Genomic DNA, 26046 nt, shown 5'->3' on the forward strand with positions numbered 1-26046 from the left:
GTCATTGTAAAATTCTTGGAATTGGTCTCTGTACCGAGGAACGAACGTCAACAATATCCAGATGCTTGGAATGTTTGAATTAGGCGTTCGACGTTCTTCGATTACCAGTCTCGTAATTGCGATAACGGAAGTCGGATCGAGATGGAATCCAAGAGAGCCTGGCTAAAATGAGCTTCTCTTGGTTGGAGCTCGTCGGTGAGTAAATTGGCATTCTTAATTTATAATTAAATATTCAAATAAGATTTAAATAAATATTATTTATGAAATTTCGTAACGTGGCTGTATAATTACAGAAAATGTACTTTAACGTGTTTGGGAGGAATTTTCAATGAGATTTGAGAGAAAATAAATACGCGCGAAATATTCGGAAAACATGATGACTAAAGTGAGAATAAAAATGAAGGTCCTATCGTTATCAGGTAATTCAGATAACTGATAGCAATAATTAAATTAAAGATTGTATTTTCTTGCTTAGAATTGATATTAACTGAACTGAATATTTAAAATGCAATAGATTATTCATGATTTAAAATAATATCTGTTGAACTACATATCAGACCAGAATGTTGAGGAATTAAAATAAATCTATTTTCGTAAACAAAGTTTACGTTCAGTTAATTAATTAAGCGGAATACGATTGAAGTAATATTTTTATTGGCAATTATAGGAAATTTCAAAATAATTATTTCGGGAGATTCGGACCTATGATACTTTTAAATCGCGAATAATGTACATTGGAAACATTGATCAGGAGGAACGCGTTTTAAAAGAAAAGATATATTAAAACAGAATGGCGATTTCGATGCGCAAGAGGTACGAAGGACGAGGTAACAAGGCGACAGGGAAGAAGAAAGAGAAAATGAAATTTGCATTAACGAAACGAATGTCGATTTCATTTGTATCGTGAATCATTCTTGGAGAAATATTTTTCATCATGGAACAGGACATTTGTTTTTCTCAAATGACACTCAATAAAAAATATATACAGCATCATGGCGCACATCCGCGCCGTTGGTGATTCGAATATCGTTTCTGCATAAAAATCGTGCAAACGAACATTGATTTTTCCCAAATACACGCGACGTATTCAGTAAAATCATTTTCATAGAGCAAAAGCGATATTTGTAGAATTTCAACGACGCTGCATTTGCACAAGAGCTGTGGCTATATTTGTATTTCTTGATTTTGAGAGAGAAAAAGCTTGGCAAAGAGTTCCATGTAAAATATATTTCACCAAACTCGAAAATGTTTACTCGAAACGTAATTGTAATATTCTCGTGTTCAATGTTCAAATTTTATAGTAATCGTGCTGGTTTCAAGTTTCTCAACATTTTACGATGGTGTGTACTACGAATAAATTAATATCGTCTCCGGGAGAATATCGTGGCTAGAATATTTCGAAAATTTTGGTAAATTTGTTATTAGGTTTACAGGGTGATTGACTGCCATAGATGTTAATTTAAATTTGTGGCTGACACGTGGCTTCTCGATTTAGGAAAATCATTTGTTTAATTTTATTACTGCTCAATTAGATTAATTAACATGTATATGCGATGCGTTTTGGCGTAGGTGATGGAATCAGGTTTCTTATTATAACATTCTCTAACATCGTCGTAGAAAGAACAATTAATTAATAATCACATTGACAAATTGAGTTCGTCGATGTCAGAGTCCTTTTCATCGTCTTTGCGACGATGAACGCTCTTTAAAGGACCGTTCGACGAAGATACTTGACGATTACTGTTAACTACAAGTTTGTACTCGCGATTAATGTTTGTACATTTTCTCTTTAATATTCGAATTAATTATCTATTGAATGTTAACGATTTTCAGTAATTTTATTTCCATTGGTTCGATATGCTTGCTTAGATTAGAATACTTTTAAAATTGTTTATTGTTGCGAAGCAGTGAATAGATTTAGTGCGATGTTTATTCGGGATACGAGTTAAAAGATGAAATATAATTCGGTAAAAAAAATAGATTTTTATTCGATAATTACAGCAACGAACGATATCGTCTTCTTAATAGATTGTGAACGAATTTTCAAACAATTGCGAGAGATCTTCCTCGGATTGCTCTCTTGGCGCCAATTTCGTGATACGATGCTGTAAACAACGCGTAGAATTAGCACGCGAATGATAGCGATAAGATTCTATATTAATTTCGAAATTGCACGGGTGAAAAATACAAAATATAATTATAAACATGTGTATGATTGGTATCACAATTATGAATTCGTCATACATGTATAAAATGTTGAGAATATGGCAAATTTATTGAATTGTAATAGCTATGTGTATGGTGATCAATAAATCACTATCACAAAAATTTTCAAGGATTTCATTTTAATTTCTATTTCTGAACTTATTTCATTTAAAATTGCTAAAAATAGATTAGTATAGTTTACCTGTGGCAATGTACCCTGGACCAGAGTCGGAATGTCTTCCTTCTTGAATCCCAATTGGGTCAAACCATTTTCGACTTTCATCAGGCGCATGTATTCCTTCACTGTGTCGGAAAGTATCTTTCCAGCGTCCTCTCTCTTTGCTCGTTTGACGTCAGCACCGAGTAATTCCGCAGCTTCCAGATGCTTTTCGGGGCATGCGTTTCCAGTGAAGGAGAACACAGCGGGTGCCGATATAACAACGGAAAGGCCGTGTGGCACTATGGGATGATCGTTACTGTAACCCTGTAATCATTTTATACTATTAGGTTGTCCTGAAACTTTCTTTCGCGAGTTGCACCCAATTATTTGATGTGGTCGTGTATATAAATAGACAATCTAATTTCATAGATATTCATGTTGTAACAGTAACGGAGCAAAATGAATCGTGCACGATTCAGTAATGTAACATAAAACATAAAGTATCGTGCATGTACTACTTATTAATAAAACGAAAGAAACTCTTGGGACAACCTAATACATAATATTTGCACCATGGTTAGAATGTGGCACAACTGATCGTTTGCAACACTTTTACAGGTTGGAGTTAACAAAAATGCAGAATCGTTGCCCAGGATACTCGAGTAAAGGAATCGAAAAGTTCTTTACCATTCAACGATCAGAAGCTTTGTTGCTTAGATACAAGCATTTAAAGATTGAAAAAATGTTTTGAGCCGCGCCATTTCTTTGTCAATCAGCTGAACGCGTGGGCACACAAGTCTTTAATCGCTTATATCTTCATAACGAAGGCTCGGATTGAAAAAATGGAGAAGAACTTTCTGATTCGTATCGAAATACCTCAGGTTGGAAATTTCGGACGTTTCCACTAATGGGATAAGAGAGTCCGTGGCAAAGGTGAACACCGGCGTTACCGAATCCAACGCCCGCCATAGTACTTGCTAGGTGCATATTGCTTCTGGCCTCGAGGTCATCTGGGTTGTAGACTGCTCTTTGAAAGTATCTGCAAAAGAAGATATGTAATTATCTATATTCATCTATAATTATACATTAATTATTTGAATCATAATAAAAGATGGTAGATAGTTGCGGTACAATGTAATACATACTTTCGCATCGTTTGCAGAGCGTATCTTGCCCAGACGTCGCTGATAGGATTACTGCCCTGGTAAGCTGGTCTGAGAATTGGATTCGTAGGACAGGGTGTCCTTTCCGTGTACGGAATAGCGGTGAAAGATTCCAAGGCATGGCAGAGGACATCGAAGCCAGAATAAGCGCAAACCCTTTCTGGCATGGTCAGCGTGTGCCTTGGATCGATGAGACCCAAAGTGGGCCTCAGAGCCCTATTTCAGAAACACTTGGTAATTAATTCTAACGTTTAATAATTCTGAAAATAATGTTTCCTATTTTTCTTCTATTAATTCTACATATACTTTTTATTAATCTTACCTATTGGCAATTCCAGTTTTGGCTTTGAGCGGTCGATAATCGAAGATCGAAACACCAGTGGTCTCCGAACCAGTCCCAGACGTAGTTGGTACTGCGATTAATGGTTTCAATGGCACTACGACTGGTTTGCCTTTCCCAATGGGAGCGTTCACGTAATCCAAAAAATCTGCTTGCGGATCGCAGCTGTAAAGGTTTGCTGCCTTGCAAGTGTCCATCACCGAACCACCGCCGACCTGGTTAATTTTAATAAAATATTTGTATCTTTCTTTAACGCTATATTTTTTTGAATATTTGTATATTTATGCTCTACCGTTATGAGTATTCCTAAAAATTTGTTCTTCTATTTAAATAATTCTTTGGTTCCTCACCGCTATAAACGCGTCGAATTTTCCACGTATTGCGTACTCGATGGAGTCTTGGAGACTCTGTTCCGTTGGTTCCACGCGTACTCTGTCGTAAACCTCAAACTCGATGCCAGATTTTGTAAGACTATCAATGGCTGTTTTCACAGGTGGCAGATTCACTAAATTTGGGTCCGTCATCAAGCACGCTTTCTTCGTGCCCATATTCTGCACGTCGAGGCCCAGCTCCCTGGTAACATCGACACCGTACCGTACTGTGGAACAGGCCATCTGCAATTACCTTTAATATTTATTGCAACGAAATTAATCAAATCCATCGAATGTGTTAATTTCGTTTCTGTAAGTTTCAATTTCTATATTACTCTTGCATTTCGCTAAGCAAAATTAAGGAAAGATTCCTATATTATTTTTATTATATATTTAATTTTATTTCTTGTACTATTTTCAAACTTTAATAGTTATTGAATAATATCGAATATTATTCGAGGCCCCAGTAGAAAGTTACATAAGATGTATCGTTATCAAAAGTTTTCACGTGGCGGTAAATAGACGGAGTTCGTAAACATCTGTTATCTGACTGAGTTGATTGTGCTTATTCTTGCATTTTGCAATCGTATTATTTTACATTGATAGTCTTCGGGTGAAATCTCGGAAACGCGTACCTCGAAAGCATACTCTTTCGATGGCGTGGCATTTGCGGCTGTGCTGCGAGCTTTTCCCAGCTCGTGCCTTGTTGTGCCTTCTAGATTTCCATGAGCTGGACATTTACATCTTAAAAAAAGAAAAGCAATAATTTCATACCGTTATAACGTTAAATTAATTTAAATACAGCGTAGCAAGTATTTCGTACACGTTACTGTCTGTGAGCTGTGACAACCTGAGGGTCAGGATTGTTTACAACCGATGTCAACTTACGTAAAACTATTTTTTCTTTAAAATCGTTTAACTTGTCGACTACTTTGTAATCATTGTCTCTGGCCTTTGATGATCTCAGTGTCTTGAAATAATTTTAATAACTTTGATTTGCTAATAATATATTTTCGAGAATACTTTTGCGCGAAATGTGCGTCTTTTTTTTAGTATTTCATTTCATTTCGATGATTAACAAAAAGTTTATTGAATATTTAATACCTAATTTCTGTAAGTATATGTGATACTCTTAATTAAATCATTATTCAAATATACAAGTAATATCAAATCTTTCTTTATAAAGCATGTGCACGTGTTAAATATTTACTTAACAACAAAATACATACATAAAATACATACACATACGTAGATCATAGATCATAGGTCATGAAATATTCCCAAGTATCGTGTCAAATTAATTACAATATCGATCACCGCTCTATAAATGTTTTCCTATGGAAGTCAACAAACGTCACTACTCTAAAAATTCACGATCAATGTTTACTTACGATTGAGAAGAAATAACTTGTAACAGCTCTACAACGCGTTTTCTGGGAAACATTTTCCGCCGTGTCGAGAAACAACGATCGAGATCAGTGATTTACGGACGATTTAACGATCGTAGCTCGTGGGTCTTCGTCGTCGATCGTGTCTGAATCGTTCTTCGTCGACTGGTCGACTGCCCTCTCCTTCCATTCCTGTTAATCAAGTATGCGTCGAGATAGTACCATACGGATAATGTGGCCAGGGCTGTATCAATTTTTCTCGTTGTCCTGGTAAAGGGTAAACAGCAAAGTTTTAAATGAATTTAAATAATAAAAAAATATGACACTGTGTCTCTTATTATAGTCAAAATTTTATTAAAACGTTATACATTATTTACAGCATGTAGAATAATATAAACATACTATGAGACGTTAGTTTCCTTAGTACTATATGCGGTATTTATTCGTAAATACTTGTATCATCATGGAACTTAATCACTGCAATTAGAAGTCGCAAGTCTTACATTATAATTCATATGAAAACATATATATATATACACACACACGAGTGGAAATATATGTATACATATATTTTTTGTCTACTTTTCAAACCCTGTTTAGAATTTTTTACGTATCTCGTATCCGGAATAATAATCCTACTATCGTCTCCCCCCCCCAAAAAAAACAACATTACAATAGAGGTATATAATTATGTATCATTAATTAAATATACAAATACGATTAAATTGTTGTGAATCCGTTCCCGTTCTTTTCCAAAAAAAAAAAAAAAAAAAAAAAACTGCCCACCAGAACGAATTTCGCAGAGAAAGTTTTGTAATTTCCGTATCTATTCCCAAGACACTGTTAAAAATGATTAATTAAATCTTGCAGATAAAATAATATGCAAAGCAGCCCGATTCCCGTGATACTCTTTTAATTACATTTGAAAAAGAAACTACCTACTCATCGTTACGATTCATCATTTAAGTATATTTTACCGCTATAAAAATCTTACGCTTTTGCCTGGCTTTTTTTAAAAATCGAGTTTTCTTTTTAAAGAAAGTGGATCGCTAGTTAACCCCTTGATGTGTGGCCACACTTTTAAGGCGAACATGTATTCGAGTTGGCAATGGTGAATCCAACGAAGGAATCATTGCAATTATACAAATATTCACGTAATTGTAACGCCAAAGTTTGAGTTGGCAAAGTTTATAGTAAAATTTGTGTCGGTCATTTCCGTGGCCCGCTCGGCCTGCCAATTTATACAAAATATTTCTTCGACAATTCCCCCCCACCCCCACCCCCCTTGTTATCAATGCCCTTATAAGATAGAATAGAGTCTACCGTCAGGCACTTGTAACTACAGTGCGCTCTAAACGCTCTCTGGAACGATTTTATCGTAGTGGAATGTGCTGCTGGAATAAAAGCTACCCCTCTTCGGGGCGTGGGGAGTGGCGATTTCTTCCTGAAGAGGCTTGTAGACCAAACCGCAGTTCTTGTTGTCCAGTCGTCCAGGACGTAGTATCATGGGCGGCCTGATGACGGGGCTACGACCTTTTCGTCTCGCCAAGTAGATACCGATGTGGACCATCAACATGAGGAGCATTAACATTATGATGATCACGATTATCACGGGCCAAACAGCGCTGGTATACCACGGCTGGTACTCCATGTTAGTCGCGACGATGAAATCTTCGTATTCATGCTCTTGGGCTGTCAGGGCTTTTTCGATCTCTTCGTTCGATTTTATGCCGTGATCGATTTCCAGAGGGAATGGATTCTGAGGACGAAAGAATATTTGATGGGTTCATTTTAGAACTGCACTCGTGAATGTACAAGGAGGTACGTTCGCTTGTCGTAGGCAAAATTTAAGAATATTTTTAACAGGATCATTTCTTTCTGGAGATTTGTTGTATCTCGGTCGTTTTTAAGTTAAATACTTGCACTTGGATAGATCATTGCCAACTTACCTCGTTTTCGCCATAATCGGGTCTTAATAGAGGATCAGAGTCTTCGGGGGTGTAGAGTCCGTCGAGGATGTTCTTTTCTTTCGGACGAATCGATCTGTCTGGTGGTCCATCGTTGATGCCTTCGCAGACTATTTTAGCCAGATCGGTCCACTGGCTGACGCCGTCGGTATCGTGGTCGTTGTTGTTGTTACCATAGTTGTTAACGTGTCTGAAAAATAATTCAAGAATTGTAATGATTTACACGAAAGATCATCTCTGGAACCAAATCTCTGGTTTCAAATTAGTGTATACCTCGAGGTTTCCATTGGAGATACACCGCGGTCGGTGAGCCATTGTATAGCCTCGTTGAATTCGCTATCGCAGTTCAGAGGGTTATGCGACAAGTCTAGGTCGACAAGTTTCGGCGTTGCTTTCAATTCCTCCACGGTGATTCGTTGAAGATAGTTCTCGCGAACAGAGAGGGTCCTGAAATTACGATAATACTCTAGTCGCCCGAAAATAAAAAATAGGAGAAAATAAATAAAATTCCTGCAACACGTGATTAAAATTTTTCCCTGCATTAGAAAATAGTTTCCATACCGCAAACTGGTCAACGGGATTCTAGCTTCGCTCCAGACCCTCTCCAACTCGCATCTGCTCACATCGAGTTTGGTAAGGCCAGGAGCCGACAGGAACGGGGAGACTTGTAACGTGACCAATGGATTACCAGCGAGGCTGAGTTTCACCAGATTGGTAGCGCCAACGAACATGTTGTTCCCCAAGGTGTTGATAATGTTATCGGAAAGATCGAGAACTCGCAGAGAAGAGAGGCCCTTCAGGAGTCCAGCTGGCAGACCAGTTAGACGATTCCTTGAAAGATTCAGCCACGTGATCGCTGGCATGGCCTTGAACGTGTCGTTCTCTAGGTAATCCAAGCCGCAATTCGCGCACTCGAAACGATAGATGCTGCAAAGAATATTTAATTAATCGTTTAACGAATCTAAAAATCAGTTAAAGTAACTCGTGGAATTTATTTAATCCTCTTTGGACGTTACCTGAAGGTTTCGTACTCGATGGTGTCGATAGTCTTGAAAATTGGCAACGTTTCTAGCTCGGGGTTGTCGCTCATTAACAAAACTTGCAGTCTTGGATTCGTTCTCAAGTGATGCTCCGACCAAGAAGTTAACTTGTTGTCGCTGACGTCGAGGTGGGTGAGCTGATCCAAGTCGGCAAATGCGTGCTGGTGGATCTTCTTCAGACCGTTGGAGGCGACTACCAGTTGATCCAGCAGTGGCATGCCAGACAGATCGTCTTTCGCGATTACTTTGATCTTGTTCCTGGACGCGTCCAGTGCTTGCAGTTTCGGGGCTTGTATGGTGCTCAGGGTGGTCAAATTGTTACCTGAAAAATATTGAACATCGAAAACATTTCATCAACGAAATGAAACCAGAAGCATTCTCGATACGAATATGTAAGTTTACTCTATTTTCTGATTTGAATTTTTGCAACTATTCCACTAGAAGCACCTATGGCCTGATTGAATAAAATTGTTCGTGTTTTATTCCAGTTTGAATTCACCGAATGGCCTCTCACCAGCGACACGAAGAGTCTGCAGCCCGTTCTTGTAAAACATATCCACGGAAATCTCAGTCAGGAAGTTATTGGAAAGATCCACCTCTTCCAACGATTCCAATCCTCTGAAAGCCGCCGCGTCGATTTCCCTCAGCTTGTTGTTCTTCAGGTTCACGTAGATAAGACTCGGCATTCTGGCGAACGCTGTGCGTTTTAGCTTCGTCAGGCCATTGGAGGTGAAGTAAAACTCGGTGACGGACGGGGCGTCGAACAAACCGTGCTTCGCCGTTTTGGAGTCCTGCGTGTGCTTCAGGGGGTTCCCAGAGATGGCGAGCAAGTTCAGCTGGGTGTTGTTTTGGAAAATGTGCTGCGGGATCTCTTGGAGGCCGTTGCGCGTCAAGTTGACAGCGAATAGGTACGTAACGTCGTTGAAAGCGGTTTGGTTCAACTCGACGATCTTCGTGTCGGTGATGGTGATGGACTCCAGGCGCTGAAGACCTCGGGATCGGAGCGCATGGGGGCCCAGACTGATTTGTTCGGCATTGTCCAGTCGCAAATGGGCAATGCCAGTGCTGAATGATTGCTCGTCCACGAGCTTGGTACATCTGGAGAAGAAAGGGGAACATTTGTTATTATATTTGTTATTGATATTGCAATCTAGGGTTATAGATTCAATGTTCATTAGGGCAGTCATGTGATAATCCTTCTGATTCATTCGGCTTTCCTAAAGATCAGGTTTATACCGTAATCTACAATTCTCTATTTTCCAAACCATTCGGAAATTCAATTTTAATTCGAGGGAAAACGTAATTTACAGAATATAGTGACGCAAACACAGGAAACTTACGTTGCAGTTGTCACAGCTGCGTACTCTCCAGCGCATCTGCAGTAGTCTGGGCACTGGGTCATCACTTCTTCGTCATCGTTGATCTCGTCGTCGTAGTCGCTGTTGCTGTCGCTGTCGCTCTCGTCCTCTTCGTCCTCGTTCAAGTCATCTTCGTAGGGGGCATCCTCGGCTTCCAGCAGCTTCTTTATGACACTGTCCTCCGTGGTTGAGTTAATATCGTCGATTACGTTCGCGGATGACGGTCTGGCGCTCGACGATGCGATCAGTGGCCTGATCCTTCGAGCTTCCGCCTTCAACGTCCTCGCGACTTCTTCTTGAGTCTGCAATTAGAGAGCACGCGTGATAAATAAATTAAGGCGTGATAAATAAATTTTTTTATTTTAGAGAAGTTAAGTTTACTATGTCATCGCGGTGGCGGTACGAAACGCTCACCTTTTCGTTAGGGAATTCTTCATCCAAAGTGTGGATTTCTTGCAGGAGCAGCTCCTTGGGGTTTAAAATGGGTTTCGCATGATCCGACAGAAGTGGATCATCGTGCAGCTGCGATTTCGACGTTAACCTCTCGTTCGCACGAGACGCGGTTTCGTCTGACGATCGAGCAACTGCTGCTGGCGAGGTTGAATAAGATTCATCCTTCCCGAGAGTCGGGGCCTTGCGTGACGATGATTCGATGAGACGAATCTCGTCGATTTTGGCAGACGGAGTGCTGCTGGGCGAAGAAACGACAGCTGAAATGAAGGCTAGCAGAAGGACTGCTGCGAGCTTCATTTTGCTTCCTGAAAACAGAAACAACCCTTATTTAAAACGATGACCAATAAATTGAGATCTGGTAGCGAACGTGATAGAAGTTTATGTTTATAATACTTGTTAGGTGTAGGAATTAACTACGTGCCTTTCTAAAGTATCTTACTAATTAATGTATAAAGAAAAACCGTACAAGTTTTATTCTTCTCTCAGTCACACATTTCAAGACAGCACATAAAATGTCGAAGCAATTATAATTTCCATCAGGTTGAGATTAATTTGAGAAGGTTGGTACTCTGACGTAACAGAATGACGAATAAGTTTTTGGCTACGCGCACTTAACGAGGCAGAACCCGTAACAGTCGCGTGTTTGCATAGTCGCACTTCATGTGAGCATACAAATGATTTGAAACATATGATATCGGTAAATTTTTATATTTAATAATCAGTACCTCGAATATTGTAAATATTGTCTTAAATCGTTCTGTTTGACTTCAATATCAAAACTGTACCAACGATAAGTATTTTTTTATTTTCGATGATCTCTAATGCATACAAATTCTCAGACGGCACTTATCGCAGAAAATAGGTCGGGATTAACTATAAGAAACTATGTTAAATAATAATATTAAGCCTCTGTTTTTCTCGATATTCTATTGCTTGTATCGCGCTTGTGGCCTCCTATTTTAATGCAAACAGTTTTGGAGAACGTTTCCTATTTTTTAAGACGTTTGCGGTAATTAATGTTCGTGATATTCGTTATTACTGTTACGTGTAATCGTTGCTACTGCGTCATAATGAAAAATTACGCTAAGAATGTTCTGGAAATCGGTGCATGTATTTTCAGACTCGTCACGTACAGTTTCAGAGTTAGGATCGAGTGTACCACGACCGGTTTCAGAAGCGGAAGTGCAGCATCTTTACAAGAAAGGGAAGCATCTTCGAGTAATCGATCCGAGGGGAAGCCTCTATCGCCTCGATCTTCTCGACTGGGTGCTTCGATCCTCGATCACCTTCTGCTTCGAGAGCGAACTTAAACGGACGGCGCTTTAACTACGTATTGGAGGTGACGATTAATCTTCGGTAAATAAGTTCGCTCTTAAATAAATTTTTAACGCGTTGCAAGGATTTCGAAGCAGGAAAGGTTAATCGAGTCTCCGTGGGTGGGGGATGTATCGTATAGATAGGAATCCTTATCTTATCGATCACCTCCACGATTGCACGAACTTCGATACTTGCAGGGATATTCAGTCATGCGCTACACTACGTTGTTTATCAACGATTACAGTTTAAATGACGCAGGCAAATAATTAAGTAGTATAAGTTGTTTTCGATCTGTCATTCTTTATGCCTAGTATCGCAGGGTGACGCTAATCCTCGCTTTCAAGTGCCTTTTATTGTTGGATTAAAACGAATTCTTCAAATTTAATCATCTGATATTAATTTAAATGAATATTCATTTTCATGTTAGCACAATTCTCAAAGGGTAGAACGTAAACTCAATTACCTCTAGAAAAATCATGCCAATTTATTAGTTATACATTGAAAATGATCAAATTCACCAATGATCCTCATTGGTTTACATACCAATGCCGACGTCGCCTGTAGTTTCACTTTCAAGTTACTTCCGATACTTTGACGTATTTGGCAGATGACAGGCAGATCTCTGCGAAGCTTCGAGATAACTTCCGTTTGTTTCACGAGATATCGAGAATTCACAAAGAAAAACGAACGGAACGACGGCGTTTCGAACTTACGAGTCTCATTGTCATTGTCCAAAACAATCACATAGGAAAAGTGTTCGGGAACTTCGCTCGTTACGTTCGAGTCGCTATTTTCTCGAACGTTACTTACCGGGATTAACTCTTATACGCGAACTTGCAACTCACAATTTACCACTGTTGCTTGTACGGCTCGTAACAGTCAGGTAGTTTCGTGATAGCAAAGATACGTGCCCCACCTCCTCATTTGGGCGACAGATAAGAGGCCTCTTTTCAACATTTCAACGGGCTGAGATAGATGGAAGATACCGTTGGGCGATCGAGAGCAGAGATGAACGGAACGAAGCGCAGTTTCCTGAGAGTATACACTGTGCTATAATAAGCATGGAGGTCCTGAGAGGAAAGCAATCCGGCTGAGAAGCACAGAAGGACAACATTTGTTTGTTTAGAACAACATTTTTTGAAGGAGTTGGTTTGTTTTAGAGAGTTTAAGAGTCGAAATACATTATAGTGCTTCAAAAACAGGTGTTATAGTTAATTGTGAGTTATATACCCTTAACAAATAAATAAACACGAACATGGTGCCTCAAATTTGTTTATTATAATTAAACTTGTAATATATGCATAATTTAATTTGTGACCTGAATAAAAATAAACGATTGTTTCAGCTTTAAACGAGCAGGATGTCATATAGATTGGATAGCGAGCCAAGTAAACGTTGAAAGTTTCTTTCTTTTACAAAAGTTGTTATCAGATACGTTTCTCCATTATCTTGTTAAACAGTTCAGCTTAAGCTCTCTGGCTGCTTTTATCAATTTTGATTCTCGATTCTTCGAAACGAAATATTACAACAAAGAACAATGTGTAGCTTCTGCATTTTTTATATTGTATTTTCTATTCTTACTTTGTTCAATATTTTGTATTTATTCGCGTTATCTCACAAAAAAGATTGATAACAAATATTATTATATTCTTATTACTACAAAAAGATTAATGATAAATATTATCAAATAAAGAATGGTACATGCTCGTAGCGTATTCATTATGGTTATTGTTTATAGTATCATAATTCAGTATGCATATGCGTGATACGTGATGCGAAACCGATAAAACGGTTTTGAATATATCTTCCATAAAGTTAATTGACTCAGTTATCCTGTTAACAAGAGTTCTGTCATACGTTTTCAGATAAGAATTGATTAGTTCAATAACGATTCCACTTTTGCGCTCTTCATAACGTTGCTATTTTCAGAGACGGGCAAAATGATTAATTGTATACAAATTCTGAATAATGAATAAATGGTAAACAATAGTTTTGGGTAATTAGATTATTCGTCGTTCGTTATTCCAAACAACTGAATTACTAAAAGCTTCATGAAGCACTATGAATCATTTTTCACGAATTATCATCTACGTACTACAAAGTATAATGTTCTATGAGGCTATCATTAGCTCGATAACGATCGCTCGTTACGAAAGTGGCGTAAGTCCAAGTCCAGTTGTATCTGTTTCGAGATATAAAAATAAAAGGTTTTGCATTTCGATCGGCTGAAAAATATTGATAACCATTTATTGTCTAATTGTACGATTTTGATAATCACCGATAAGTAACTTATCGGACGTGTGAATAATATTCACACGGACCGCAGAAAAGTAAGCTTTCGGTAACCACAAATGGACTTATTGAAATTGCTCTTAAAAAATATCACTATATTGTCAGCTCTAATAATATTTGTAACTATTTAAAAAACATCTACAGTCCTACAGTAAATAACATCTACAGTCATACAGTAAATAACATCGTTTGGCCTCCATTTAATTAAAATGGCGAGCACTTAAGAGCCTCGCAGTTCATTACTAACAGATTTGTGCGATAATCAATTCTGTGTTTACATTTGTTCACGAGACCTCTAATATCCTCTCGAATATGCACAAAAAAAAAAAAACTACCTATTAAAAATCTTTAATTCATATCTCACCACTACTGTTCATCAATTATTCATCGCGCAATTTTTCTCAGAACTCGCACACCATTTCTGTTACATTCGTCCACCCAGCAAATTCCCCCAGAGATTTCTAGATATTCCTAGGACAGTCCTTCCATCCTTGGAAAATCGTTTTCCCGTTTATCGCGGGCCACGCCAGGAATGTGCCGCGTCTAAACAGTAAACAGCAGGATCCATCGCGCACGGAATGCGGTTGTAAAGGAGCTCCCAGTCCCCGAAGTGACCAGGTACACGTGTGAATGCCGCTTTAAAAGACGACAGGCAATGTTGGGTCGCGAGTACCAGCTGGAGCTCTTTGTTCGGTTCTCGAATAATCTCGGCGACCGAGACCAGGTAGAGTTACCTGTCCCCGTTGCATAGCGCAGGTGGTCCCATCTCCCTTTCCCTTCGGTCGGCGAAGGACCTTTGTGAAAGAGGACCACTCGGACCCCAATAGAATCTGTAAATCTCGGGATTGGCATTTTCGTGTAACGTCCACGGGCCCACCTAAGGAGGTCGGACCATTCAGCCGACGCGAAAATAGATAAATCGACTTGGAGAGCATCCCTCGAGAGTGTGGGAGGCTACTTCGGGACGTCACGGGTTGTTCGGGAGCATTCTTCGGTGTTACGGATGCGTCGCGTTGTCCCCCATGTCGAATCGGATACTTTTCGGAGTTTGGAGGATGGATGGGTCCTTGAGTGTCGTCTTCTTGGGTTAGGTCTGCGGTAGTACCTTGGTTATTATCGCAATTGGACCATTAAGGTGGAGAAAATCTTCTTAGAACGCGTTTTCAGTTTGGGTTGGTCAGTGTTCCCTAAATGTCATCTTTTAATTGAAAAGGGGAACAATAAAAAAAAAAAAAAAAATGTAACACGAAAGTACTATCGCGACACGACGATTTCAGCAAACATGTACACAACTCGTTCCATCTCTTAGAAAACATTCCGTTGTCGTGCGTCGTACACTATTAAAAAGCACTGTCCTTCGAACGAGTAGCATGGAAGCATTCTCCGTGTCGCGGCGACACATCGATCCGATCGATTCCCCGATCGACCTGCATGACCGCTTCGTCGCGGAACGGTTAGCTGATTTCTTGTGAAATCGACCGGCTCGAATGACAGCCTCCACGGGGAAGCATGCGTAAGCGGTCATAACATAATCGCCGCAATCTAGTTTCGATAACAGTAAAAGCGACGACTTCGTAAACCGACGCTCGTTTCGTCGAATCGTGCTTTGTGGAATCGTCAGCTCACCTAGGAATACTGTAAAATAATTACTCGAGTGCAGAACTTTCGGAAAATGAATTTCTTTTGGTGTCTTAAAAATTAAACAGTAACAGGAAGAAAAATAATTACTCGTCGTACCGTGACTTTGTTGGCACAAAATTGAAAACATAGAATCAAGGAATGCTTTTGTAACACAGTCAGGTCTCGCCTCCTCTCCCTCGGCCCCTTTTTAGTTAATCGCGTCGTTCTTGTTTCGACGCATAAATGTTTTGCATGGTAATTGACACTTACGCAATGCGTCACACCGTTGGGTACTCGGAGTTAATGGCAGTCGCATTTTTCGTGTTGTTTATTCTTCCTCGACTCATCGTTCCACGCAAAATAGTATTTGTTCGCGACCATGACGAACGAAAGAAAGTTTGATCGAGCACTTATTAGGCTATCTAAAACTGCTTTATTCGTCTGACATTACACTGTGACCTACAAATTTCAACGCACGTTTGGGTTCTTCTCGACAAAACTACATACATTGAGATGATTAAAATTTTATTTGTACGATAGAAATACGTTATTATTGGCGTAATAGAAAGTTTCTAATCATTTTCTTAATTGAAAGAAAAATTAGAACTGAAGAAATTCGTGAGTTTTACGTGTATTAAATTTCTTCGATTTGCGGAATAATTAAATTTTGCAACTAACGTGGCCTAGCAAACGATTTATCTAGTTTCAGTAGTGTGAATAGCTCGTTTGAAATTTCGCGTACCCCTTTGCCAGTACACCGTTGCCGTCGTTTTATCACGGAACGTACACAGGTTTTTATCGTCGTCGCTTATCAACGGGTTTATCTCGTGTACTCTGATAACATATTTGTTTTGTCTCAGACTACGCCATTGCTTTTTACGCCTTTGTATCTTCTGTTTGAGGTTGCAGCCTGCGCACGTAAACATGCACCCTACCTTTTTTGCATACTTATCACGATTTTCAACTCGTAGTCGCTTCGAAAAAGAAACTTCTCTATCGTAGTTACACACACGACATCCTGTACGGGGTCTATTAAAAGTAATGTAATCACTGCAATCGCCTTCTCGTTAAATCAGCCGGCGTAAAATGAATTTTTATAATTTCCATGGTGTAAAAACAATTTAATCTAAGATACCGTTCCGATATCGATAATATTTTTACGGTAAAATAAACTATGTTTAGAAAATATATATGTTTTCAAAGTATTTCCTCAGTCTTCTGGAGGATAATTAATTTTCCACGTCGTAATATAAAAATTGCTGGAAACGTTAAATAAAGTTGAACAATAGTCTGCAAAATGATTGCAGTTTGTATGACTGTATCAGCTTCAATCATTTTTTATTACTGTTCTATTATAGCAGGTTCTACTTATTGGCAATGTTTACGAATGATTAAAGGTATCACATGTCGATCAGAGCGAGCGAGAGAGAGAGCGAGCGAGAGAGAGAGCGATCAATCCGTCGAGACGATAGCAGACGATACGAATTCAAAGATATTCACTTTAGAATGGCGCCGTTCACCAGTGGCGCCATCTACGCCGCCAAACGCGCTCTTGAATCGCACTTTTGAATCGCGCTCTGGTATCCCGAAAGTTTAACAACGCCGTCGATTTTTTCTTTTTCCCCGTTGTTGACCGAAGTCGATTCACGTCGTCGACCTTTGGGGATTTCGTGACGTGATCGAGAGCATGAAGATATCGTGTGCATCGGATAAGTCGACCCGATGCAGACGATCGATACGCGGAGGTGCCACTGTACAGTGGCGATTGCGGGTGATTTCGAAGCGGAATTTGGACCTTTAGAAGCTGTTCATATTCATGTTTATTTACTTGTTAAGGGTGTGTAGCACCTAATTATCTGCAACACCTATCTTATCCCTCAGGGGCTGTAGCTATGTTTTATTCTAGCTACAGTATGAGTTTAGCAATTCCGAAGTACTCGAACTATAACAGGATCTGCGGGCTCCAAAAACTACCGAGATTCCTAATACTGATCCCAGAGAGTAATGAAAAGAAGTATATAAACAAATGCAGATGCAAAGTAATATAAAGTTAAAATTAAACGAATGCAAACGACAAACAATTGTAAGACTGGTACATTAGATGTTATAGTCGAGCTGTACGACTTCGCAACCTTATAAATAAAACTCACGAATCGGAGTTGGGCATTATTCGAGCACAGCCAATTCCCGAACTTACGCAAGAGATACGTTTCTGAATACCTTGCGTAAAGCCAGTTTCGCATAACCCAGGCATACCTAACGAAACACCGACGTTATATTTTTCATTCCCGCGATAGTACAAAAAAAGCCTTCACGAGGCAGAGTTGGCTAGAAATTGGTCGCTTTGCGATAGCATTTTTGTTTGATATCGATCACGAGCGTTAATCAATCAATGAATAATCAAAGACCGCACTTGTAATTCGCAATCATAAATCAGTAATACGTAATCATTAATTTTACGGAGAGAATATCTTTATCCCTTATTTTTAACTTTTAATCGAGAGAATAATCATCTCGCTATCGTTAATTTATTAATTAATTAATCGTGTTTGTGTTATTCGCGTTGTCGAAATTTCTGATTGGTCACGGTGATATGTGGTTTCTAGCAAGTGGTTCGATTAGACGCACAGTGGTTATACTTGTAACAGTAAAGCAGAAGTAATTACCCCGACACTAAAATTTATTGAATACGCAGAAGTATGTTTTGCAAAAATTATCAAGAATTTTAATCCTCCTGCGTCAATGTCGACCGTCCTCGTCTAAAATGGCATACCATGAGATTATTCTACGGACGGCGTTGCAAACGTCACAAAAAACACGTCAGCGTAACATCAGCTAGCATCAGTCTGAGCAAAAGCACGTGGGCCGTCATGAAAGCGAATGCCAGATGCATTCTTGCACGTTCTGTGAGATCGTTTCGCATAAATAATTAAATCCAGTTGGTTTTTGGGGCCGAAGAAAAAGACCCAGTGATTGGCTAAATTCTCAATTATATATAATTCGAGATTTTTATTTTATCAGAGTAACATACAATGTCTATTTAATGTTATTATTCGGGTGTATTATAATTACACATAATTCTCACATGGTCGAATAATAAAATAGAACGGACTATGAGCCCTGCTATAATAAAATAAAAACGATCCTCGAACATGCAACGATGCTTTGTTCTCGCGATTCTTTGAACTTAACGATGAGCCACTTCACACGCGTGCTTTATACTAAAAGCCCGATAAATCTCAAACAGTTGCAGAAGACACTTGTTACACGGTATATGTATGCAAAAACGATAAATGACAATGTGTGAGTCACTTGTTCGTGACTGGATTATCAAGTGCGCTACCAACGTCGATGAAGAAGTCGAACGAGCATTATTCATAAATGGTAGAAGACGTGTTTTCGAGGAGGAAAAAGTGAATCTGGGGCAAATACACAATTCGTGATTAAACGTATCGCAGCTGTTTGCGGCAACCAGGAATGGGAAAAATTCTTATCTAAATAAAAATTTGAACTAATAAAGAGTACACACTGGATGTACCCGGTGCTCGTAGTTCGAAGAGAAGAAAAAGGGAAGGGAAAAAAGGAAGATAATCGAAAGCATCTGGCAAACCTGCTCTTCCACTCGGTATTTATTCATTCAGGGGCTGGGAACGATCGTTTCTGATCTCGACTGGCGGCATCGGGACGAGAACTAAATTATGGTGCACGGAATGGAGTGATTTTAACCGAGCTCCGTTCGCGCAGGCGTGTCCTTCGGGTTTAGAAATCATTTCGTAACATCTGCGATCCATATTGGTTACCGAATATGTCTAGAGTTACCTACCATTCCCCGTTAGGAGTGCTCGTACTCTTTTCAAAGGAATAAAACAATGTGCTCATACTTTTTTGAGATAACCACCAGAACCACCAAAGCCCTGGAGATATTTTTCAGAAATAAATTTTGGACGACTCGCTCTGTGTATGGAAAAACAAAGTGCATGTACATACGTACTAATACGTGAAAATGTCACATACAGATAACTTTAGAAAAAGAAAACGATTACGAAAGCAACTGACGTCATTGTTTCGAATAATACAAGCGTCATTCTTAATAATTCAGTATGATAATTAGAAGATGGATTTACCGTTCGCAAAGTCGATCGTCAGTCACATGACGCGGGTTGCGACGGTACAATGACACCTTGACCGTCATTCCGCGCGGTTCGTCCGCTTTCACAATCGCCTAACACCGATGCAGAAGCTCGAACAGTATTTCCGAGCTTCCCTCATCCAAAGATAGATCATTCCAATGGACACTGACCTTGCCGTTACGTAATCGAGCGAATCAACGCGTGGATGAGAAATATTATTAGAGGGGCGAGCGTTCCATCGACTCCGTTATTGTAGCTCCGTCGTGTGCCATGATCTCAGGAGATACAAGATTTTATCGAAGCGAGCGCACTTTTAGATTTCTCCTGACCCCTTCGAGACTACTGGCACGTTTATGTTTAAATTTATATATTTAAAAGTTACATTTGACATTCGTATTTGAATTTTTCTATACGCAGATCTTTGAACGCCCTGTACAGTTCGTGAATTTCCAACGATGACGACAGAGATCGTGTGGACGGCTTACGTAAAAATACTCTCGTATTAATATTAATGTTCGTGTACTTTGATATATGCGTCGTCGAACCAGTGTTATTTAAATCATACGAACGTTAGCATTGTAATTTCTTCTACAGCTGCGTTCTTCGTTCCCTGACGTTTTCTCGTACAGCAGCCATCTTTATAAACAGCCGGTCAGCTGACGAGCATGTACGAGGAAGATCATACCTATCACACGAATCGTGATGCGAGATGGATTGCACAATAAAATTCGAGTTTTCATCGTTAGTCACGTTGGGTGTGATTCCTGTTATCCGAGATTTGAACAACTGTGCCCAGAAGAAATGCTCGTGGGGCTCTCGATAAGAAAACACGTACGATATTGAAATAAAAGATAAGTAATGTATAATGTAATTACACATAAATAAGAATAAGTTATTAATAGCCTGCGAATAATAATGAAAATTCATTTTTCCGGATATAGAGTATTGAAACTCAAAAACATCATAAACATCCGCAGTTATCAGCACGGAGGCTTTCCAATCTAATCTTGCATTAAATTTTATTTAATAGTTAAATGAATATTCGATGCTAATTAAAATTCAAGAATAGAATATTGATCGTGGCATGTTAAACGATCTAATTTTATTCTGAGGTATCAGTGAACGAGTATCGTGTTATGCAGTTGGGCGGTTCGCATAACCAAGAGTCAGAAGTCACGCGATGAATCGCCCACTAATAACAATCGGAGCATTCATATACAAAGTAGAAATAAAGATATGGAAAAACGCTCCGTTCGAAAAAATGATCGCAAATTTATTCAAATGCATCTGAATAATTTTCGATCACGTGTATACAAAATAATCGAAACAAGGTCGTGATTGAACTTATTTTCATCGAAAAGTTCTCACTGATTTATTCACGATACTGTCACGCGGTACATATAATGAAATACATGTAAAACAAAAATTGCAATTTTCATCTATGTATTTGAAATGTTTTTATCAAATACGACTTTCATTTTTAAGACTTCTAATCAACAATTTACAGACTAATTGCCTAACACGATTTTTCGTTTAATATCACTTATCAGCTTTATTGTTCCGCGGTCCGTTGTCGCCAATGAGGACGCAAAAATGCACGCTAATCGGCGCGTGCTGATAAGCCCACAATAGGTATGCAAGAGTAATCGCGCATCTGCGCCTGGCAATATTACGAATCGACTGTGACGATTAAAACTCGCCACTGGTTCGTTAAATTGACGCGTCGTTATTCCATTTTCAAGATAATTGAAATGGCAGGGTAACCAAGGTGGAATCTTGAAACGTCTCTGTTCTCGTTGAGATGGAGCTCTGTCCCTTCGAATTAGTATCCGTCTTGCTCTCATGCTCGACAAGAATGAAGCGAGAAACGACATGATCGAATCGTGTCCTCGTTACGATGAGTGCTTCGCGCTCGTCACACACGCTGAATGCGTCGCGAACAACGACCAGAGTCTCTCTGTCTTTAGAAGTAAACAATATACCCTGTCTAAGAGGCATGGAACAATCTTGTTTAAAAGACACTTGTTTAGCATGCTATTCATATTTTGTTACTCGTTATATTTTTAAACAATAGAAAGACCGTCTTGAATGCCACCCTCAAAAATTGCACTGATAGAAAGGGTCTCTGATTAGGTTCATGGTCCCTGTAAGTCTTGATCCGCCATTGAATGCGATGTTTGCGAGTGTATTAACGGACAAGTGTTCATTCAAACACAGTTGACGATGCTTCAGTAATTATTATGTGACCATGAAGCGCTATTCGAGGAATCTAAAATTAAATAGTCGTCCAAAGACATTAAGTCAGGCGCATGCTAATGATAGAGCATACATTTTATGCGCGTTGACGACTACGTACAATGTTGATTAGCCGTGGAAAACCTATCGGTTTCATGCAGGGCGCAGTGCTCAATTTGTAACAATCTATGCAAATGTTTATTCAAAATAAGAACGGTGTTTTGACGTTTTTAATAACAATACTATAATATATATTTTATGACAAGGTTCAAGGTGATTGTCGATACCAACCTATCGACACGCTACTGTTATTACTATACAGAAGCGCAAAATGTAACTGTTGGAGTACTTAACTATTATCATTGGGTCATATTTTATTTAACGAAATTGTTTCTTTGTTCGAAAGTGTACATTACAATATGAGGTGGCGTTGTTTCGATAAAAATTGATCGTTTCTTTTCAAAGAAATATTCTTCCATCGGGTCAAATGTGACCCAACGATAGTAGTTGAACGAGAAATGTACAAAATTTATGTGGAGCGTATTTCATTAAATAATACAGTAATATTGCACAAATTGAATAGATATTCTCATACTTCGTAAGTGTGTAAAAGTCGTAATCCGATTAATAGCGATTGTCATGTCGGGGATTCCCTAATAAAACTTCCTGTTTCATATTTATGTCGCTAGAGGATAGCCTGTGGAACAACAATACTTGAAATACGCCAGTACTAACATTCATCTCGAAACTTGTCATAAAAACACTCGAATTACAATTTTCTTATCGAACACTCCAAAGTTTATTTCACCCCACCGTACGTTTCACGCGAGATAACGAACTTTCCACTCGAGATCAGAAAATTTTAATATAGTTCTATTTGTTCTCTTTATTATCAGCCGTGAAAAAGGTGGGCTGCGTTTGCAAGTGTCTCAAAGTTCATATATTTGAAATAGAAAGAAATAGTAACCACGAAGGTGTGGTAACGCTAACAAAGCTGAACTTGTCGACTGTACCGTTGATGATAATATGGGGATCAGATCGGTTCTGGGAAGACGCGGCGGAAGAGAAACGGAAACGTTGCGTTTTCCGCTCGCCTCCTGCGTGTTCTATGCTGCGAACGTCCCGGCATTAAACAGGAGTCGTGCGACCTTAATCGAAAAAACGACCGGCGCGAGCGTTCTAGAAAGGAAACGCGTGTGCAGAAACGAGCTGGAGGAACGACACACGCCTACAATAGTATCCGTCGTCCTCGAGGACGGGACGATACGACGGAATGTCCTTAGTTGGCGCTGGGGAACTTCCTCCTGCGATCCCGATAGCATATTCGATGCCGTATCGAATCATTAAACGATCGCTATAGTGCCGAGATTGGCCTTGGATGAAACTGAAATTACGTGACCAGAATGTCTGTCGTTTTTCCCCCACAATCTTTTTAATTTTAGCTATATTTCAATGTTTAAATGTTAAATGTAAAAGGTTATTTTACTCTCAACCAAGATTTTCTTTTTACCGAAGCTCACGAGAAGCCATTGCTTAGAATGTATACACTAGAACTCCATTTATAAGAACTAAATTTTCGTCACTGCCTGATTTAGTGAACTTTTGAGCGGATTCCTATTATCCGAACCACTGCCACTCCTGTTTTATGAACTGTCCTCCCAATTAGGTTTGCATAAATGGATTTCCACTGTATACGTAACCCATCCGCTGTATTATGAAAATACATCGTAGTTTCTCTGATCTAGCGAGCATCGCAAAGGATCGTAGTGATATAGATAGAGCAGAAGAGACGCTTGCCTGTAAATGGAAACGTCTGATCGTTAGAAAAAGAACAAAACCACGGCACCCTATCTATCACTGTGCTTTTATTAACGCGAATGTTAAATATTTGTGTAATTATTAGAATGAAATTATTGTTAACATAAAAACGATTTAAAAATGCGCCGGTGGAGAGAATAGATAGGGTACCACAGTTTTCTGTCTCTTTTTAGCTATGATGTGACCGGAGGTATGGTTCCGCTACTCTATCTATAATGTCTGTATGGTGTAAACGATTTCAGGTAAATCGGCACTCACCTGTTCTCGCTTCCTGTGCTGGTATTCCACGAGGCTTGGACACTAAACTAATACACGAGCGTACGTTTGCACAAACGCGACGCAATTGCGATGAAAGCAGCGACGAAAGCTAGCGTTAGAAATCGGTAACGCGCGTACAGTCGACGAATTTCTGAACCACGTAGCCTGTTGCACTCGAGCCAGGCGGCAAGTCGCGAGACGACGGCAAAGAAGTGGGGGGACTGGGGCCCCAGGGTCGACGCAGCGATTGGCCGAGCTGGTCGGGCCCTGGTACCAGAAGCCCTTCAGGTAAAAATTCAGGTAAACAGGTGATCGCGGTCGTGCCATCTGGCGAAGCTGATACCAAAACATCCACCCTTCGTCTCGATTGCTCGGCCAATGGTTCGAGAATAATTGCGTGGGCAGCGAATCGAGGAGGTGGAGGAGTGAGGACCATCGAGAGATCGTGAGAGGAATAACGTCTATTTTGGAAACGCTGGGAAAACACGTTCCTCTGGGTTAGGTCGTTGTTTGTTTACACGACTTTAACCGTGCAAGTGAAAGGAAACAGACGCCATGGTTGTGTCTATGGTTGAAGCTATTTGTGCATTTATAGGAATGTTAATGGGAATACCGAAACGAAAATGAAATATGGGCGATGATTCTTTGAAATGATGAAAAATTGTATTGTTTAGGGTTGTGAAAAATGTCTCTACTTGGACTTCTAAGTTTTACAAGTGGTTTAAAAGTAATAACATGTGAGTAGTTTCGGTATTTGATGAATTACATTTTATATATATTGAAAATTTGTAGGAATATTATAACGTAGGGATGCAGAGCAAAGAATATGTTTAGAAAATACGTATAGTGTATCATAATATATAATGTATAATAGTGTAGACTGTAATCGGTTTAATAAAAGCTTGGATCATAATTGAATCTTAGGTTAAGGGTGAGACTGTCATCGTGCTGTCATCTACCGGCAGAACGAGAAACTATAACGAGTTAACCATACGATGAATCCCAGACTGATCGGAGACTGCGATCTTCCTCGTATAGTTAATTATACTTTCAGATTAATTCAAGAGTACGTAGATGGACTATGTTTTATTCATTCTATCAGCTTTAGAATCTATTCTGTGTCGCAACAACCGAAGAAAAAATTCCACTGTATGCTGGATGCTCGTCAGATTCAATCAAAGTGCTTTGAATCGAATTCGATTACGATGGTTGTCAATAAATAATTCGCGATGTACTTCATTTTAATTTGTTATCGCAAGTTGCGCTGTAATCTTATCCTGTAATCCATTCTGAGTCGATAAGTTGGATAGTCATTAACGATTGTTGGTATTGTAGTAATTTTCCAACTCTTTGAACTACCGCTCTTTGGAAGTTATTGCTGTAATTTAAATAAATAATAATACAATCAAAAACTTTCGAAGATTAGACATAATATATAATAAGTTTTATTATAATATGAATGTTTCGTTCATTTATCGACTGATTCGAATTCGACGCCAATATAACAACGACATCTAAGCACATTTGATTTTAAAAAGAAAGATGGCGGTGGTATGCCACTTATTAAGTCCAGCATTGTTGTTTTTAAAAAAGTTCATAAGGAAATACATTATTAATGAAGATTAAGTCACGTTATTAACATAAACAACAACCTACGTAACAATTGTTATGTTTACTGTACAAAATAACATGAAAAAGGGACCTTTAACTGTCATACCTACAAGGAAAACTTATTATTTCTCTCTCAGTAGCCTGTTTACTCAGGAACTAAGTATAATATTTACCTATTAGACGAAATTACATGTAAAGTAACTTGTTAGACGTATCCAGAATTGAAATTGCTATTTTCACGGTTTAAGAACAAAAAAAAAATGATTTATAACTCGTCGTTATATTGAAATCAACGGTGTAATAATCTGCACAGGCTTAGT

General features: G+C 39.1%; 2 protein-coding genes and 1 long non-coding RNA gene across 6 annotated transcripts; 1 reads left to right on the forward strand and 2 right to left on the reverse strand.

Moving 5' to 3' along the window:
- The first annotated feature begins 72 nt into the window (after nucleotides 1–72).
- On the forward strand, nucleotides 73–2328 carry LOC128895580 (uncharacterized). Its single transcript, XR_008461817.1, has 3 exons — nucleotides 73–195; nucleotides 294–419; nucleotides 668–2328. It is a non-coding gene; the product is annotated as an uncharacterized LOC128895580 (long non-coding RNA).
- On the reverse strand, nucleotides 1964–5821 carry LOC128895547 (hydroxyacid-oxoacid transhydrogenase, mitochondrial). Of its 3 annotated transcripts, none has more exons than XM_054158245.1 (8): nucleotides 5631–5821; nucleotides 4875–4983; nucleotides 4219–4482; nucleotides 3851–4083; nucleotides 3511–3744; nucleotides 3242–3404; nucleotides 2408–2689; nucleotides 1964–2105 (listed from the first exon to the last, which is right to left on the reverse strand). In XM_054158245.1, exons 1-8 carry the CDS (start codon nucleotides 5681–5683, stop codon nucleotides 2022–2024), a joined length of 1422 nt encoding a protein of 473 aa, XP_054014220.1. In that variant the 5' UTR covers nucleotides 5684–5821; the 3' UTR covers nucleotides 1964–2021. The 3 variants fall into 3 exon arrangements, with proteins under 3 accessions (XP_054014220.1, XP_054014221.1, XP_054014222.1); XM_054158246.1 differs by having other exon boundaries at nucleotides 4219–4466; nucleotides 5631–5797; XM_054158247.1 differs by lacking the exon at nucleotides 5631–5821 and having other exon boundaries at nucleotides 4219–4492; nucleotides 4875–4960.
- A 138-nt stretch (nucleotides 5822–5959) lies between these two features.
- LOC128895522 (uncharacterized) lies at nucleotides 5960–24280 on the reverse strand. Of its 2 annotated transcripts, none has more exons than XM_054158192.1 (9): nucleotides 24116–24280; nucleotides 10407–10750; nucleotides 9975–10294; nucleotides 9149–9732; nucleotides 8611–8956; nucleotides 8156–8521; nucleotides 7868–8041; nucleotides 7577–7784; nucleotides 5960–7386 (listed from the first exon to the last, which is right to left on the reverse strand). In XM_054158192.1, exons 2-9 carry the CDS (start codon nucleotides 10740–10742, stop codon nucleotides 6979–6981), a joined length of 2742 nt encoding a protein of 913 aa, XP_054014167.1. In that variant the 5' UTR covers nucleotides 10743–10750; nucleotides 24116–24280; the 3' UTR covers nucleotides 5960–6978. The 2 variants fall into 2 exon arrangements, with proteins under 2 accessions (XP_054014167.1, XP_054014168.1); XM_054158193.1 differs by lacking the exon at nucleotides 24116–24280 and adding an exon at nucleotides 12306–12560.
- Nucleotides 24281–26046: the final 1766 nt, after the last annotated feature.

Source organism: Hylaeus anthracinus, unplaced genomic scaffold (genome assembly GCF_026225885.1).
Source record: "Hylaeus anthracinus isolate JK02 unplaced genomic scaffold, UHH_iyHylAnth1.0_haploid 5, whole genome shotgun sequence".
Classification (NCBI taxonomy): Eukaryota; Metazoa; Arthropoda; class Insecta; order Hymenoptera; family Colletidae; genus Hylaeus; species Hylaeus anthracinus.

Coding starts and splice junctions, on each gene's coding strand:
- LOC128895547 (XM_054158245.1), bottom strand. CDS start 5,683: ATGTTTCCCAGAAAACGCGTTGTAGAGCTGTTACAAGTTATTTCTTCT. Junction 4,483..4,874: donor CGAAAGAGTATGCTTTCGAG/GTACGCGTTTCC, acceptor AGGTAATTGCAG/ATGGCCTGTTCCACAGTACG. Junction 3,745..3,850: donor AAAACTGGAATTGCCAATAG/GTAAGATTAATA, acceptor TTTCTGAAATAG/GGCTCTGAGGCCCACTTTGG.
- LOC128895522 (XM_054158192.1), bottom strand. CDS start 10,742: ATGAAGCTCGCAGCAGTCCTTCTGCTAGCCTTCATTTCAGCTGTCGTT. Junction 8,042..8,155: donor ATCCCGTTGACCAGTTTGCG/GTATGGAAACTA, acceptor TCGTAATTTCAG/GACCCTCTCTGTTCGCGAGA. Junction 7,387..7,576: donor CCGATTATGGCGAAAACGAG/GTAAGTTGGCAA, acceptor TTTCGTCCTCAG/AATCCATTCCCTCTGGAAAT.